At 47.2% G+C, this 19,156-nt stretch overlaps 1 protein-coding gene across 3 annotated transcripts in view; it reads right to left on the reverse strand.

Moving 5' to 3' along the window:
• Positions 1-1,627: 1,627 nt before the first annotated feature.
• LOC144733931 (mitochondrial adenyl nucleotide antiporter SLC25A25-like) overlaps positions 1,628-19,156 on the reverse strand; it is a 52,661-nt gene continuing 35,132 nt past the window's right edge. Inside the window, exons 7-11 of one of the 3 annotated variants that reach the window (XM_078615952.1) lie at positions 15,105-15,212; positions 13,549-13,716; positions 11,740-11,890; positions 9,563-9,793; positions 1,628-7,136 (exon numbers count right to left, since the gene is read on the reverse strand). In XM_078615952.1, the coding sequence (XP_078472078.1) occupies positions 9,603-9,793; positions 11,740-11,890; positions 13,549-13,716; positions 15,105-15,212 (618 nt within the window). In that variant the 3' untranslated portion in view covers positions 1,628-7,136; positions 9,563-9,602. Of the gene's footprint in view, positions 9,794-11,739; positions 11,891-13,548; positions 13,717-15,104; positions 15,213-19,156 lie in introns of all 3 variants that reach the window. The other 2 variants (XM_078615951.1, XM_078615950.1) reach the window with 2 other exon arrangements.

Raw genomic sequence — 19,156 nt, forward strand, 5'->3', positions numbered from 1 at the left:
TGATTGCGACGGGGAATCCCAATTGAGTCGAATTTGTGGTGTGATTTTGGCCTTGACCATTTTGACCCCCCAACATCGGCACACAATGGCCGACTCTCGCACGTGGCGGCGGGTGATCTTGAGCATCGAATTCGAATCGGACGGCGCTGTAGTATCATTACGGCTACGACACTACCGCAGATTGTTTTTTAATCAAGGCCGCCGCTGGATTCAAACCGCGAACCTCTGCAACAAGCGGGGAACGCGCCACCGCCGGGGGCCACGTCGTGAGCCGAATAAGTGATTGACTCCTATGTATTACACTCATCATTATCATTATCAGCCACGGTCAATCCAGCAGCTGGATGAAGGCCTCCCCAAAGCGCCACCGTCTGTCGGGATCCTGCGATGCAAATTTGTTTTTTTTAACCGCACGTAATAATATATCACTTGTTCCGTTATTTTGTAGACATCGTCAGAACAGTGACGATCCACAAAAATGCAGCAATTGAAAGTAGGGCGAGCGTGGAGCGGCTCCATCCGAGCTCGGAGCACGACGATGTGGCCAGGGTCACACGGTTACAGCTTTGCGAACGGCAGTAAGAGGGCAAGTCTGGTGGTGAATCTGAAAGAGTCCCAGGTTCTGTTCATTTTCTTAATGGAGATGAAAGTTCATACGGCATGGCACACAGCATGGTGCGTATGAAGCTAACTTCTTGGGTTGCGTTTTCCTTTTGAGAATGCTCTTAAAATGTAATCAGACAAATATCGCAGTGCAGGACCCTCCTGTTAAACGAGTCTTGAGACCCCTATGGTAACACGAGGGTAGCATTCGTAAACAGATGAACGCGTGGAACGGGGCCTAGTCACACGACACTCCACAGCAGTGGTTCTCAGCGTGTGGTCCCCCGGTACCACCAGGTGGTCTGCGGGGCTGTGACACAAATGCAGGTCATATTTAATTTAAAAAGAAAGTTTTGGTAAACTACCCTAACGCCAAGATCTAAATGCCCCTCCTAAAAAATAAACCGAATACAGGGACTCCTCTTCTTATGAACGAGTTAGGTTACAGAGGTCTGTTCGTCAGTCGATTTGTTCGCAACTTTACACCTGTTGATTATTAACATGTTGCACGGCATATACATTAAAGTTTTATAATCTCCTGTAGATGTAGATGACGCTGATTCTTCACACTTCTGTAGATGTAGATGCCACCATCGCCATCTATTGCGCGGCGGTTGAACTTACAACTCTCGGTCTGAACAGGCAACTGGACATACGGGGGCGGATTTGTTCGTTTCTCCGAAAATTCGTAAGTAGAGTGTTCGTAAGTAGAGGAGTAGCTGCATTTAAAAAAAACATTTTTATGTTCCGGTCATAGGAATAATTTTGCATGACTGGTATTTAGAGAGAGAAGTGAATGCGTTCGTCACTACGGGTGGGCAGCTGAGTCGTCCGTGCCAATGTTCGCATCGGCTGAGCGGTCCACGAGCCAAACAAGTTTGAGAAACACCGCTCCACACACACGATACGTGCTTGAGTCACGCAGGAGTTCACTTTGTGCTTCGACATTAAGACTGACAAAACAAAGAATACACGGTGGGCCAACCTCCGTGGCACGCACAGGAAATCAAACGACAACATGGAATCAGAAAGGCAGCATGGAGAGGCAATGCTGCAAGCCGTTTCATTCACAGAATGAGCAGGACGAGCGTTAAAACAAAACCAGTTTGGTTTGAAAATACACGAATAGAGAGAGTTCATATTTTAATTTTTTTTAAACGAGCATCCCACGGCCTTTTTAAATTAAAGGACCGCCTCATATCAACGTAAACAGTGTCCCTCTGTGGAGGGGCAGTGCAAACATATTAAAGATATTATTGATCGCCTTGGAATTTCTAAGCAGCTGCTGCGATCAACAATATTTACAAGTGATTTGCGACGTAAAAAAAAAACATTCACAAGAAGAAACGCAAACAATAACCCCAGCGGGATTGCCCCACAGATGGACACATTTCGTCTGCCACGTTACGAGCGCTCGCTATAAGCACGTTCAAATATCAACTCCCGTTACACAGCACGTCACCACATTACTTATTCATGCCGTTTAAGTGGGTTTTGTGTCATTTATTACTCTGCGTTTTAACAATCCCAAAATTGCCTGATATGACTTTAATTGTCACCGTTTATGATTACGTCAAATATATATTTTGCGATAAGTTGACTTGGATGATGGTTAATAGACTAAGGTATAATTGCGCTTTGCAACTTTGCCTCGGAAAGAAAAAAGTCATTGCAATGATTTGCTCCCGATTGCATTCTCCCATGCATTACACGATACCGTAACCTGAAGTGTGATGCTATGTCAACAGGCTCTATCCATTTGTTTAGACAAGTTTATACGTTTCTTTTTGTACATTAATAAGAAACTCTAAAATAGTAACACCTTTTTTAAAGGACAAAGTAGAAGCAATTCTTACTTAAGATAAAATATTGATTGCTGTTATCAGGGGTGGAACAAGGCCTGGGTGAATCGTTCCTGTTAGCGCGTCCCAGAAGCCGGTCCTACAAGCCAATGCTATGAGCCGGTCCTATGAGCCGGTCTTATGAACTGATCCTATGAGCAGATCCTGTGAGCCGGTCCTATGAGCCGGTCCCATGAACCAATCCTATAAGCCAGTCCTATGTTTCGGTCCTACGTGCAGTCCGATGAGCTGGACCTATGAGCCGGTCCTATGAGCCGGCACCTATTAACCAGCCCTGTGAGCCGTTCTTATTCACCGATCCTATGGGCAGTCCCGTGAGCCGGGCCTATGAGCCAGGGTAGAGGCACACAACAGCACTCCCGAGCCAGCTGCCCCACAGCACACCGTTTCGCGTCGAGCAATCTCCCCCATCCGCGCGTAATTAGTCGCCCATTCACGTGTGAATGACCTACTGCGCGTTAAACACATTGGGTGATTTACGAGCTAGGAGCTGGGGGGGGGGCTTCCTGCCTGCCCATTGTAGGCAGCTGCAAGTGCCGTGAAGTGTGCTTTAATGTACACAGACCAGCACCAGTAAGCATATGCACCTCCAAAGCCAGCCCTGGCTGCAGCACAGGTCAGCTGTGGTCATCAGACTGAATGCAATCTGCCTTGGGGAGTTGTTCATGTCGCAGGTGGCTCACACCACAACTCGTCTGGTGCCTTTCAGAAAGCTCGGACCGGATGTTCGCCTGTTGTTACCCCAGCTCCGGATGTAACCGGGAGTACGTACTTCTTTGTTTTTGCGATTGTCGCCAAGTCAAAGCCTTTTTTGTTTGTTGAAATATCTCAGAAAACGAATTCCTGCCGATGCTGGCTTCAAGCGAAACCCTGTTCAGATCTTTACAAAAAGGACAGGGCCACGTGGACAAACAACAGCTGCCGAGATTAAGATATTGACAGAATTATCAGCCAAGTGAGTAATCTCTCCACAGCACACCACAAACACATATTAGACGCAGAGAGTGCAATTACACCGCAGAGGGCTATCTTTGCTTTTTGTATGTTAACACGTCAGTGCAAATGACCTCGCTCACACAGTGCAAGCCACAGTGGCCGATAAGAATTAAGACTAAACACTCAGAAGTCAAAATGACATTTGTTAATGCGATACCCCGGTAAACTCTTTCACCAATAAGACATCTGCCGTGGGCTTCCTGCGACAGAGATAGGTGGCGGCGTTGTTCACGCTCACGACAAAAGCCGATTGCTCCGCTTTCATTGCCGACAGACGCTGCGCCAAGCGTTGACTATCGCTCTGCCTGGAAATTAGTTTAAGTATCCGACTCCCATTTGTCTCCACCACTGACGGCAATTATGTATCATATATATTGGTAACAAATGTCATACCATAGAGTGGAATGATCAAGCATGGGGGTTTCATGCAGCATCACCAGGCATGGCTAATTGAGGTCACGATATTAAATAGTAACTTGCATACAATCGGTCTTCAGTCATGTACAAATTACATATATTTGTGCAATCAAACGTGCATGCTAATATATATATATACGCGCGGTTATATGCTTGAAAACAATACACAGTATACAATAAAATCACAAATAATCCATAACTTAATTTCGACCGACGATTACGTTTCTCCAACATCGAGTTTTAACAAAACACACGCTGCTACAATGCGCTCGATAACCCCACCACGGTTTTGTTGCACAAAGCGATGCAAATGCTACGCCGGCGAGTAACAGTCACCAAGCCAAACGTGGAAACTGAAAAGTGCGCAGAGAAGCGCGGGGAGACGCGGGGAGACGCGGGGAGACGCGGGGAGACGCGGGGCCTTTCGTGCCAGCATCAAAGTATAAGAATAGGCGTTGACCTTTTCTGGCAATAAATCAGACATTAAGATGTTTAATCACCAAACAGAAAACTTTGCAAGGAGTCAAGTCTGCATTAACCACACGTCCTTGTGGTGCACATGCAAACAAACATGCTCTGATGATAATATACTTATATTGTTGAAACTGCTGCTCACCCCGAGCTAAACATGCTCTGATAGTGGCATTGCCTTTGTACTGTTCGCATTTTGGCGTTCTCTGCTCTGATATTGATGAGACTGGGCCCTAAAGAAGGCTGTCTCTGGTGCAGACCAGTTTCAAAGACAATGCCATATGCCAGAGGATGTTTTTGTTTGCATGTTCACCACAAATATGTGTGGTTAATGCAGACATGATTCCTTGTAAAAGGTTTCTGTTTGGTGTTTGAACATCTTAACACAGCTGTTTTATTGGCAGAAAGGGTGAAACCCATTCTTATGAAGCACGGGGAGATGAACGCTCGCAATTGAATTGAGAGACGGAGAGGGCAACACGTAGATTTGGAGAACCGGCGCAGGTTAGAGACGTCACTCAAAGCCACAAGAAAAGCCAGTGGGGGCTTGGGCAGGACACGACAGGGTGCCGAGATGTTAACTACCTCGACTGGTACGCAGGAGGTCGTGGATCCCAACTCTGACGCCTGCTGTATATTTGGAGTTTGCGTGTTCTCCTCGTGGTTGCGTGGACTTTTCTCCGGGCCCTCCGGTTTTTCCCTCCACACTCAGAAGCATGCGTTTATTTGGCTGCTGTGACTTTCCACGTGATCAGCTCACGTCGTTGAGCAGTCATTTGTGGCCAGGTCGCTTCGGAAAAAGAGCTACATAGCTCAGCGGGCCTTACCTGGTACAATAAAATCAGTTTTAAGTTGTTTTTGTTAGTCGGGGCTAGAAGGGACGAAGGCCGACGGTCAAGAATGACGACGGGATGGCGGCCAAGGAATGAAACGTCCACCGAGGAGATGGGGCGATGAAATCGTCTCGTGTGCGGCTGCTCAGTTGATCGTTGCACCGTCGAGCTGCGAGGGATGGCGACGACTTGGAGAGGTCTTCCTCCAGCAGTGGAGTGATCACAGCGAACGATCATGATGATGATAGTGAAGCCAATTGAACTTACAACAGCGAACTACGCTAATGTGGGGGGATACCATGTGTTTAATAGTAACCAGTGAAATACTATCCGAGTTTTAGAGCGAGTATCCTGAACAAAAAAACAAATTAGCAACATGAGATGTTACACATATTGATATCGCCTACACTGCAAGCGTAATTTATGTTACTGCCAAAATTTGCTTTATGACTAGTCTGAAAGATGCGGAGTATTACATTTTGAAATGTATGCTCACAGTAATGTGACACTTTAATGAGACCTACAGTCAAAAAAAGTTGTAAAATGAGACGTTGAAAGCATACTGATTTTGACGCTGATTACTTTGTTGCAAAATATAGTTGCTCTGATTTATATATAACACCATTCGTGCAATGCTACGATACATTTAGCACCAAATCGGATAGTGTGCAGGAGCTGGATTCTACATCGGAGGGATGTGAGGTATGGCGATTGCTTAGGGAAGTGGGTTGATCATGGTTGATGATTATGGCAATAACCCAATCGGTATGTTTATAGATAATGAATTTAAATATGGAGTCGGGAGGTAGCATGCTTGGAATTACATTGAGACAGAAAGAGGAACACATGGAGAAGTTAACGTGAGTTAAAGACATAAGCTACACTATTTTTCAACGGTCAACTTGATTCCTCTGTTTGTCGTGGTCAAATCTTGTCGTCAAAATTTCGTCCACTTCCCGTTGTCCAATCAATTCCACATTTTGCACACGTGCTCAGATCCGGTGACAATGCATGCCTGTATCAAAATCGGCATAAATTAATCCATTAATTCGCTACTTTAAAGCAATTAACGTTTTGTATGGATGCCTTATTATTTATATATTTGTGTAGCTCAAAAACGCCGCGGCCCCTAAACTGTGGAATCGGCTCGCACAAGAAGCAGGCGCCGCATGTCTCAGGCGCCATTGACGTACTCCTCGACCGTGAGTTAAACAAAGTTGTTAATAAAATCGTTGTTAAAAAAAAAAACGTTTTTAAAGGAGTTTATTTTATTACCAGGTAAGCCCCACTGAGCTACATAGAAGCGACCTGGTCACAACTGATAGCTCAACAAAGTTGTTGATCAAGTAAATTAATAGCAGACAAATACTCTAAATTCCCGTTGATTGTGGAGGGAAAAACCGGAGGCCCTGGAGAAAAATCCACGCAATCACGGGCAAAGAGACACGCAAACTCCAGATATACAGGCGTCAGGGTTGGGATCGTACTCACGACCTCCTGCGTACCAAGCTATGTAGTCACCATCTCTCCACCGTGGCACCCTCATAAATCTGACTGCTAAGAAAAGTGGGCATGGGTAGAGACATGTCGCGGCCATGAGGGCCTAGGTAGAGACACGTCACATCCTTGAGGGCCTAGGTAGTCACACGTCACATCCTTGAGGGCCTGGGTAGAGGCACGTCACATCCTTGAGGGCCTAGGTAGTCACATGTCGCGGCCATGAGGGCCTGGGTAGAGGCACGTCACGGTCTTGAGGGACGTCGATGGCTGTCGGACGAGAATAACGATAACGTGGCAACCGAGGGAGGGATCGCATCCGAGAGCTCGTCCACCGCGAAGATGGCACGATGAATTCAGCTCGTGTCCAAAGTAGCTTGCCGGGTTGTTACATCGCAGAACCGCAAGAGATGGAGACTGCTTGGGGAGGCCTTCATCCAGCAGTGGACTGATCCTGCTGATGATAAGTATTTAATATGATTAGTCAGGGCCGTCCATAGAGGGGTGCGGGCCCGGGGCAATTCACACCGTGTGGGCACCCGCCCTACCAACGCCTTCAAACCAAACCTGAAGTATTGCATCTGACACCGTGACGTTGAAGCACGGGGCACCCCAAAGCGCGGTGTCCCGGGCCGTCGCCCCGATTCGCCATACCCTAGGGGCGGCTATCCGATTAGCTTTTATATCACATCGTTACATTCGCTCTGACAAGTGTCACGCATTGAAAAAAACGCATGCCAATGTTGTTGTTTTTTTCTTTGCTGGTTGTGGAACATTAGGTGCTAATAATTAACACGCATCAGCGCATTTATTAACTCACCAAGCAGCTGGTTAATGCCTGTGCTTAAAAATGCGTTCACAGAAGATGTAACAAGTCTACGATTCCAAACAGGCTTCATCTGGTAGCGGTCGGTGTCTGCTGCCCGCTCGAACATTAATCTAAAAAGGTAAAGGTGCAGCCATGCAACTGCTTGCGCACGCCACTCCTGGTGAAAAGGGCCCCCACGAGAGGGAGCTCTCGAGAGCGCCCTCTCCAGGGAATTTGGCCTACTCTCCCACGCTGGCCAGACATCTCTACCCCACCACACGTGATCTGGTGTACATGCCCACGTATACTGCTGGGAGGACAGAGGCGGGGGGAATTCAAGAAACCTGCCGCGCCGGGAGATCGATCGGGCGACCTCTGGATCGCAAGTCCGTTACACCTCGGCGACATCTTGGCATGAAACTAAACGAAGAAAATAATTTTATTCGTAGCAAAAACTAAAATGGCACTGGTCGGGTGGCTCAGAGGTCAGGGCGCTGACGAATTAGCGCCGAGCTCGCACCGAGGAGATCATAGGTCAGAATTGGGTGCAGCCAACCGTGGGGAAACAACGTTCTCAAAGTATCACGGCTGACGGTCTCGACCCAGCTCACGCATCATATTAAATTTGGGATTTTCACCTTCATAAATGAGTATATTGGTTGGACCGGCATGAGACTAGCTCACAGTATGGAGGAGTGCAAGCCCTACTGGGTAAAGGTTTACAAGGCCACTTGACGGATTTTCTTTGCGAAAATTCCCGTGAGGACCGTAGCTCTTCTGCAACCACTCCGGCGCTCTGCGAGACATTCGAATAGATTCTTCATCACGTGACGTGATGCCGAAAGCGTAATTTGCAATATATATGTTTGCGAACTTTCTAGATGCTGGAAATGTTTTATGATTTTAAATATAATAAGGCGGGGGGGGGGAACATGAACCTGACTGGCATGCGAGACACTACATTTCGTGCCTAAATCATTAACCCAAACTCAGAACTCATTAACAGTTCTACACCAGCTGTCATGCTGCTGTGTTGGAGTTCGAATTATTCATTCAAATGTGTCACCTCACCTCCGGTTACATTAGAAAAGAAAAAAGGGCCTTCAGTTGCCAAGTGACAGCTTAACTATGGGTTTCTTTCTCGGAATAATGACATTTTAAAGCATATTTGGTGGCAGTGTTTCAATATGTTCTTTTCAACACCCAAATTGCACTGTAGTTTATACAGCAATTGTATAGAAATATAGCTCATGCACTCACACAGAGTATATTTTACAATTAGTCCCTACAGATTCACATTCACTACTTCACATGCCCACACAAAACATGTTTTTTTTTGCAGTTTCACTGAAGCTATAAACAAAGCTTCAAGCAATTGAATTCACTATGAGCTCCGCTGCCATGAACAACTCGTTGTATGTATGTAACACCGTACGTAGCCAACCTTGCAAAAACATTTTTGCTTGAATCTCACAAGGCAGGTTCGTGTTCAACGGTTTGTGAGGTGTGAGCCGTCGCCCCACTGCCAGAGAAAACCAAGCTACGGCACCAATACCGTGGAAGATCCTTGGTGCGGTGCGCGCAAGTGCCACAAGCGTGGCACGAGCATCTCCAAAACAAACCATAGCTCACGGTGCTAACCGCTCACGATTAAAAGTCTCTGCGATTTGCTGTAGGATTCGCCGAAGCACACACAACTCACTTGCGTCTGACGCAGCCACAATCAGAGCCTCACGCGTAACCGTTACGTCCACCGCATGGCAACAAACGCCTTCGCAATTTAATCGCGGGGTGCAATTCAACGAGTCGCGTCACGGAGACTCCCTGTTCTAACAAGGGTGCGGCGATGTTCAACCGTGCTGGTGTCCCTAAGCCGGTGGCGGAAATTCAGCAAAACCATCCCATGGCGTGCGCCAATCTAAACAGCCACTCTGGTGCACGCCGGCGATGTTTATTGTCGAGCAGCTTCCTTTAGTTTTACCGCCAACCCCCACTGGTAGGCGGGGTGGGGGGAGGTGGGGGGGTGCAGTTTCATAATCATCTCCGGGAAGTCGCTGGTGTCGTTCAGAGTTTACGTTTGTTTTTGCCGTTGTTCCGCTTGAAGGGTCGCCGGGGTCACCGCGACGTCACGCCGAGCGCCCCTTTGAGGTTCTCGTAAACGACGTAGCTGATGCCCACGGCGGGGATGACCTTCATGAAGTTGGGCGCGATGCCGCGGTACAGACCCAGCAGCCCGTCCTGCTGCACGATGGAGCGCATGAGCCCCACCATGCCGGGCTGCGACGCTCCAGGGCCCCCAATGCTCGCTGGAGAATGCAAGAGATGCGACGTTATATTCGTGGTTCTTTCGGTAAAGTCACATAGAAGAGAAATAATAAAATAATAAAAATATTACACAATAAAATTCTCACGACGTTTCGACTGCAACACAAGCAATCATCATCAGAAAGTTTGAAAAGAGTGGCACCACTTTTTTCACATTTTCTTGTTGTGGATTTCACACCTGATGATGATTGCTTGTGTTGCAATCCAAACGTTGTGAGAATGTTATTGTTTTATATTTTTAGCATTTTATTATTTCCCTTTTACGTGACTTTACCGAAAGAACCAAGAATATGAATCCCTGCAGTCACGAAAGCTTTAAATCAAAAGATGCGACGTTACGCGGAAACCCCACACTCGCTCAACTCACTCTTAGGGCGCCATGGTGGCGAGATATTAACTCCCTCGCCTCGTATACAGGAGGTTATGGGTTTGATCCCCTGATTCCTGTATATTTGGAGTTTGCATGTACCCCCAGTGGTCGCATTGATTTTCTCCGGGTCTTCCGGTATTTCTCTCCATATTTGTAAACGTGTCTAGAGTATTTGTCTGCTATACATTTGAACGTGATAAGCCATAAGCCACTTCGTTGAGCTATAATTTGTGTCCAGGTCGCTTCTGAAAAACAGCTTTACCACTCAGTGGGACTTATCTTGTAAAATAAAAAATTGTTTAGTTTTAACAGTTCAGTTTTAGTCTGTACTTGTTTCTTTACCGAGGGCTAAAGATGATGTCTAAATCCTGAACTTTGATCGAAACGCAAGGACTAAAATTTGAAACACGACATTGCTAGATCAAAATAATTTCCCGTTGGTGTCCCATTAGCGCGGCTCAGACGCTTGCAGTGATGCATACATATCGTTCGTGTATGCTTTGAAGTGGCAGACTTTATGTGGCTGTGGACAATATGAAGTTAAGTCGGGGGCCGTGTGTGAGGCCCTTGACCCGTAGGCTGTCCAACCCTGAGGGAAGTCACGCCAAAATGTCTCCCAGCTCCAAGGGGCATTACAGTGGCACGAGTCTCCACCGGTGACCCTCAGCCAGTGGTAGAAATTCTCCATCGCCATGGCATGAGCCAGCAGTGTTGACTTCCTACACAGTGGCGGTCAGCTTTGTCAACGCCAGATAAACTAAGGGCCTTGTCAAATCCCTGACCAAACCTAAACTCAGAACTTTCAGATTGTGAGTCAAACCCCACTCTATCCACAGTGCCAACCAGACAGCTGTGGACTAATCGTGGGAAGGGCAAGTTGTTATTAATGGAATATTTAGAATATTTTCTTAAATCTTTATTTACCCACTTAAAGTGTCACGTAGGATCAAGACCCATTTTCAAGAGGCTCCCACTTGGAATACACACACATAAGTGTGTTCAAAAGATACTGGAAAGATCACAGCGAACCACACACACTAGTAGAAGAGCAGACCACTCAGTATCTACGAGTCAACAATCTGCTTTACTCTACTGCCCCCTACCCGCCATACAAGTGAGCATCAGCACAGAACCATTGTCATTTTGGCTAGCCATCAAACGCTTTTGGCTGACCATCGAACAAAGACGGACACCGCATCGCACGCTTCCAGGTGCGCTTCTGCAGCCATATGGAACGCTCTTCCTTCCGATATTAGGAAGCCACTGGAGCTGTGCACTTTAAAACCATCTAGATTAAAAACTCATTTCTTTGGAACTGCTTTTTGTGTTTAGTTTATTGTCCTTCCCCCGCACCTCCAATTAGCACGGTTGGCTACGTACGGTGCGAAAGAGGTTCAGCATGCAGACATACATACTGCAGGCCGCGCTCCTTCAATGGAGGAGGAATAGCAACACTATGGCTCTCACCCCACGCTCTATCTGCTGAACCAAAGCGCGTGCCGGCAGCGTGTACAACATAAGGCGGCGCGTGCGTGTGCGGTGCGGCGCGGAGCTCACCCGCAGCCTGCATGCGCGTGCGCACGAGCGCGAGCGGGTAGCTGGCGAGCTGCCCGCACGTGCTGGAGGTGGTGGCGCAGCACAGCAGCACGGCGATGCCCGGGTTCGCCCCCTCGGCGCCGTGCTTTTGAAGCCACCAGTTCTTCAGCGTCTGCCGACGGCGGAGGGAAGGGCCATCGTCAAAGCGTTACGCAGACGCCGGGTTTTTGTCGAACAGCAAAAAGACAAGACGATAACAAGCTGGCAAGATGGACAATTAATCCTTTCCCGTTCCGAAACGTCTGCATGTTGCAGGGTGGGTGTCCCGGTCACCGCTGAATCTCGGAACACGCAAGTGGCTCAGAGTTAATTTAAATTAGAGGAGCATAGCGCGCCGTTGTTTTTAAAGACATTGTACCCACCGCAGAGAACCGTAGCGACACGACCGCACTCTACGATAGCTGGCGCCAAACTGTGCCACGCCCTCCTGCATGGCCTTGTGGGAGCATGGCCTTGTACTGATGAAGTTATTTTATTTGTCTTCCGATTGAGTTCAGACGACTTACACGTACGTCATTGGAATGGAAAGGGCCCTCAGTTTGGTTAGGTAATTCAGGCACACAAATGTTAATGATATAAAGATTTGCTTATTTACCCAGGAAAGCTACAGAGAGTCTGTAAATTGACTCATTCAGGAGGGTGCTGCATTGGGATGTTTCACCAACACAATCACACTTTACGTTTTTTTTGTTATTGGAGGAAACCAGTCAACCATGCATAACACGGGGAGATCATAAAAACTCCACACAGAGACGGGTGCCCGAGTCAGAGATCCAACCCAGGCACTTCTTAATAATAATAATAAATAATAATGCAATTTATAACGCGCGCAAATTTGCGGACGTAACGGCCGCAACTCAGAGGCACGGAGCCAAGCTCAGAGTCGCTCGAAAGTGTGGTTATAGAGGTGAGTTTTTAAGTGTCTCTTGAAGCAGGCGATTGAGGTGATGCTGCGAATGTGCAGAGGGATATCGTTCCAGACTGTTGGGGCTGCCACCGAGAAGCGGCGCATGGACGTGACCATCCTGGATCTTGGTATCAAGAGGAGGTCGTGCGTCTGCCATGTGCTGAGCTGTTGTGAGGGAAACATTTTACCACTGCACTAAATGAACAAGTACAGCCCTTTGTCAAGCCACTGAAGGGAGAAGTCCTCCTGGTGACAATGACAGCACATTCCTGAAACATATATGTTGTAACGCACGAGCAATTGGGTGCACACATGTCAAGTAACACAACAAGCCTATGACCACAGGGAAAAATGTTTGTTATCTGTCCATATCAAACTTATATTCATCACATTTTGTCCCATAACTGCAGCCATGAAGCAGTATTCGTTACATTCCAAAAAATGCTGCCTTCGTATCAAGGGCGAATTGGAATCAAGTTTACAACCCATATTTTATGAAAGCGCATGACCGCTTGATTAAAACACTTCACGGTTCTTTGTCCACTGCATCGTACCCCCACAGATGGTCACACAGCGAACTTCTCATTTCACATCCATCGTCCACTTTGTAGGTAATCACGATATTCAGGACATCCGTGGTATACACCGAAAACAACAACCGCCATTCGCCACGGAAGTGGTGGTGACGTCACCAAAACGCTAGTGCAGGTTAGATGGGCTCCGAGGCCACGTGAAGCGTCGAAGGCTCGCCGACAGACCGAGGGAGAAACCGAGGTGGCACGGGTGAACTGACCGAGATGACTGGCACACACAAACGCATAAACGCCCTGCGTACACTAAACAGCGCCCATGGGTTTCCTCACCTCATAGGTGGCCAAGTCGATGCCCGCATAGGGGATGATCCCAAGCACGTTGGGCAAGTAGCCCTTGAAGAATGCCCGCAGGCCCTCGCGCTTCGCGATTTTGCGAGCGCAGTCGACCATGCTGCTGTACTGCCCCGTCTTGCCCAGCGCCAGTCTCGTCTTCACCACCTTGGGTCGACGATCCAAAAAACACAGGCACACACACTCTCTATGAATACGTGCAGCAGTTAGTCTATGATGGGCAGGTCACGTGTGGTGTCTTGTCACGTGGAAATTTATAGCAGCCAACTCCTCGAAACGCTTGTTTCTAAACGTGGAGTGGAAAACCAGAGGAGCCGAAGAAAAATTCACGTGACCACGGGGAGAGAGAGACATGCAAACTACAAATATGCAGGTGTCAGGGTCGGGATCGAACCCACGACCTCCTGCATACCAGGCGGGGGAGTTGACATCTCGCCACGTGGGTACTCCCACGTGAAGTGTTGATACTCCGACGTCTTCCGAGACGTTTTATCAGTGAGTTGGCCAAATATTCTCGATGGGATCGCTCGAGCTACTTCTCGTTGGAGACCATCCTGCCAGCAGTGGCGGGAGCAAGCAATTGCAGGGCTGCCTCTTTAGACGGTTCTTCAACTGCATTTTCCAGCGGCCCACATAATAAAACTATTGTGTGCTGCTGGACTACGAGACGTCCTTAGGACCTCCGAATAGCACGGTTGGCTACGTACGGTGCGAAAGAAGTTCAACATAATACATACGTCATACAACACGCACGGTCTCAACATCACAGCGTCACATGTGCAGACGTTACGACGTCGCACGGCATCGTTTCATCACGAAGTCTGTATACGCGACCGCTATGAACAAGTGGACACGCGTGCGTGCGGCTGACGCAATGACGTCACCATGTGCTCATAATTTCAGGGCTCGGATTTTCCAGCGCAAAAGGCATACGAGCGAGTCTCAGCGGGTCAGGTGGCGACCGGCGGTGGTGTCGCCAGGTAAAACAAAACATGAAAACCTGGTCTCTACGTATTGAACGCGACACCTCCTGGTGTGGATTCTGTGTCTCGGGGGCTACCCCAGCACGCTGGACATCTGCGAAAAAAAACTTCATTGCTCAATCGGATTCATACTCTTAGGTTTTTTCGGTAAAGTCACGTAGGTAAAAAATAAAAGAAATAATAAATAACAGAAATAATTTAAATAAAATAATAAATCACGACGTTTCGGAGGCAACACAAATCTCCGTCATCAGGTGGGACCGTCACAGCTGAATTTACTGTATCACTTGATACAGTAAATTCAGCTGTGACGGTCCCACCTGATGACGGAGACTTGTGTTGCCTCCGAAACGTCGTCATTTATTATTTTATTTCTATTATTATTTCCATTATTTATTATTTCTTTTATTTTTACCTACGTGACTTTACCGAAAAAACCTAAGAGTATGAATCCTTGCAGTCACGAAAGCTTCAAATCTAGAATCAATCGAATTCCTCCTCGGGTCCCAATGAAGATTCTGATTCCGACACCCAAGCTGCGGCCGCTCGCACCTCCATGGGGTAGATGACCGTCTGCGCCGTGGCGCCAGCGAGCGAGCCGGCCACCAGCCGCTCCTGCACGCCGATCTGCTCCTGCCGCATGCCAATCAGCTTCTTGATCTGCAGGGGCGAATAAAGCGAAGGAGCGGATCACGCGGGGCGGTGGGGCGGTGTGAGACAGCATGGGGTGGCGAGTGGGGGGGGGGGGGTCACATTGGATCGCTCAACGAAACGTAACTTGCCACGGCTGCCACTTGGCTCTCGCTTGACTAATGACGAAGTCACCCGGAATCCTCCCGCCTCTCGTCAGATGTTAGAAGCTAGGCAGGAAGGGGTTTGTTTTGAGCCTGTGTGGTGCTTGGATGGGTGACCATCGTAGTGGCCTACGCGTGTCGCAGGCTGCTGCGGGGGGCTACGTTGTCAGCAGAGGGCAGTGCAGGCAAATCAATATATTTATTTATACCGAGCGATCCGATGAGCTACAAATATCTTTTTCACAGAGGTCCTATAGGGGTGTGTCAGAACGTTACATCAACAAACAATGCAAAAAAACACGATAGGAGTGCAAAGTATAGGAAAGGTAAACAAACCACTTAAAAAAATATACAAATTAAACTAAACTAATTTTTATATTACCAGGTAAAGCCCACTCGGCTATTAGCTTATTTTCCAGAAGTGACCTGGCCAAAAATGATCGCTCAACGAAGTGGCTCATCACGAAACTGAACGCGCCATCAACACCGTCCCAACGCGGTTGGCAAAGTCGGTTCGTCCGAGGACGTCCGACATATCCGTGTTGCTTTATGGGCATTTCTCTCTTGATATCGAGAAGGGTGGACACGTTATTGCAACGTGAATTACTGTGACAATTGGTTCACGTACTTTTCCCCCCAAGTAAAGAGCCACTCTTGTGAGTCCACTAATGATTACGCATACCATTAAAGTGTCCGCAATGTCCACTCGAAAGTGTAGAGCCGCCTCTCGGCACCATCTCTCATTAACGGAGGACAAGAAATTCAGCCTTAACGGCCGCAGCAGCGATGTCACCTTCGCCGGAAGTGTTATCATTAGTAAGACTGTAATTACTCGCAGGAACTTATACATTTGTAATGACATGATGACACCTGCTGGTGAGAAAAGGGAAGCACGGGTACAGACACTGCTAAAACAGCATCCAATCCGAAAGGGAGAGGTATCTGGGCCAAAGGTAATGGGCGGGGCTGGCCGGGATGCTCTGGGAACCCGCTCGAAGGTTCCACGAGAGGGCGTGGCCAGAGGCGGAGCCTAGCCGCGCCTGCGGCGATATAAGCGGGGGCGGAGGAGGACTCGAGGTTGGTGTGTGGAGTCTTGGGTCCAGACTGCGTCGCTGCTCGCCGTCATCTCTCTCCGTCGTCCGGCCACGCGGAAGATCTCCTGCGGCTTCCATCCCCCTCGTCGGCACGCCGCCAGCCAGCGGCGTGGCCGAGTGTGAATGATGGAACCGCGCCGAGTGATCGGCCGTGTGTGTGTAGCCTGTAGAGACGCTAACATCCAGTGTTGTACTCCGAGTGAGAGATAAGGTTGGCCTGTGTTGTGCCCGTATATGAATAAAAGAAGAAGTACCCTTTACACGACGTGTCGCAGAAGTCGCTCATTACACATTTATAGATTCCATCAAGATCATCAGGTCTAGGTTGCGCTCTTTTGGTGATCGGGCTTTTGTTAGCATGGCACCCAGACTATGAAATGCCTTGCCACTTAAAATCAGATAATCGGAGTCGGTAGATATATTTAAATCTGCTTTGAAAAGCCATCTCTTTAAAGTGGCCTTCCCTCTTAAGTTTCGTCGGTTGCCCTGGTTCTGTTTAAGTTTCCTGCTTTTTATTTATTGCGCATTGGGATGCTAGGATGGATTGCGCATTAAACATTTAAATTATTTTTTATTGCATGAAGGGAAATTATTGCATGAAGGGAAATGTCAATAATTGCATCGGAGTGACCAATCATCTCAAACAGGGTCCTTCCAACAAGCCTCTAAGACTCGTTCAAATGTATGTACGCTCAACTTCTTTCGCACTGTACATAGCCAAAACTAAACACAAAAAGCAGTTTATAGTAGTAGGTTTTTACCCTTTTAAACTGGTACAAAACTGACACCAGTTTAAAAGGGTAAAAACCTACTACTATACTATATTTTGCCACTGGTAAAAGAGATCTCATAGTACAAAAAGCAGTTCTAAAGAAATTAGCTTTCAATTGAAAAAATGCACATGGGTGTAGCATCACCATCACACATTTATAATCTACCTATCAGTGACCATATATCACCAGATCTCTGTTTATAAATGTATTTATGACTAATACGAATGATTGTCAACGCACTGCTGAATGAAGGCCTCCCCATGCTCTACCAGTCATTGGGGTTCGTACGATCATACTTCACCACGCCGGTCTTTGTTGGTGAGTAAGAGGACTGGCTCAGACAGCGCTCACCAGTCCCGTGAGCTGTGGCTGGGACTGAAACTCAACGAGCAGCGTAGCGCAGGGCACAATCGTCAGAAGATATTTGTGTTTAGATACAGGGAGAGGTCATCGATTATCCGGTGGCCTCGGGGGAGGGGGGGTACTGGATTTTCAAAAACGCCAGATAATCACTAAATAATCATTATTTTAAATAGCTTATTTTCACATTCTAGTATGACATTATGTCTCTTGGTGTTATTATATTGTTTACTATGTTAAATTGGCATAAATAAACATTCAAAGACAACAAATATCCTACTTGAAAAAGTGGCTGTATTTACTGCACCGTACTTTTCACTCCAATCTCGAAGACTGCATGGGGTAATGTATATACGTGCAGTATTTTCATTGTTTACGTTGTATGTAGCCTATAATGTACTGTGTATAATATTTGACACTGAAATCATTCATGGCTATTTTTTACACGCGTTTATTTAACTCACTTTACCTGTTGTTGTTGTCGTCGTTGTTGTCGTTGTATCCTCAAATCTTGTAACTAAATTTTTACCCACTTCCCAATATGGTATCGACTGCAAACTTGGTATACTCATGTCATACTGATGACAATACTATATTATATCATAACAAATTTAAAAACATATTTTAAAACATTATTTTTTATATGTTATGTTTCGGCTTGGGTCTAATTGTCCACGCTCAACTAACGTTGGCTGAAAATCACTACTGTCCCTTACGTTATGGCAAGCCTCGGGGCCACTTCCTGGAGTCGTGGAGTTCTGCCATGACTAGTACGGTACATTTAATTAAAGCGTGTTTTTAAAAAAGTATTTTTAAATAAATAAATAAATTTACACACATGCTGCTGATAGCAGACTGGCTACAGCCTTTGGAGTGGGGTCTCCAGTTTCAAGCCGGCACTGCCAGATAATGTTGGAAGCCGGATAATGTTGGAAGCCGGATAATCGCGAGCCGGATAATTGATGATCAACTGCATTACACAAACTCAATCAACTACACAAGAAGCTGAATACAAAGCACACCCCTTGGGAGCAAGGCAAGTTGTGCTTCTATCCTAAGTCGTGCACTTGCATCAGAAGTTGCCCTTCTCCTCTCTCCACCGGTGGAGGCATGTGTGTCTTATTTTAGAGCTGTGCGAATAGCAACTCTAGCTACGTCTGGACTTCTGATGCCGTTATCTTATTCTGAAGGTGTGGCCGCCCGCAGAAAACGAGTCTTGGGATTCGGCAGGGCGTTTTTCCGGCGCAGGCAAAACTCGTGATCAATCATTCCTCAACAGCCATCGATATCTCGGCAACGCTATTAGGAAGCCAACTGAGCTATGCACTTTGAAATCTCGATTGAAAACTCGTTTCTTTAGAATTGCTTTTTTTTGGGTATCGTTTGTTGTTCTCCCCCTGCACCATACAAACATAGACTCACACAGAGACCCATAGACTCACACAGAGACCCATACACTCACACAGAGACCCATAGACTCACACAGAGACCCATAGACCCACACAGAGACCCATAGACTCACACAGAAACCCATAGACTCACAAAGAGACCCATAGACTTGCAAATAGACCCATAGACTCACA

Source organism: Lampetra planeri, chromosome 49 (assembly GCF_965212315.1).
Source record: "Lampetra planeri chromosome 49, kcLamPlan1.2.h2, whole genome shotgun sequence".
Lineage (NCBI taxonomy): Eukaryota > Metazoa > Chordata > Hyperoartia > Petromyzontiformes > Petromyzontidae > Lampetra > Lampetra planeri.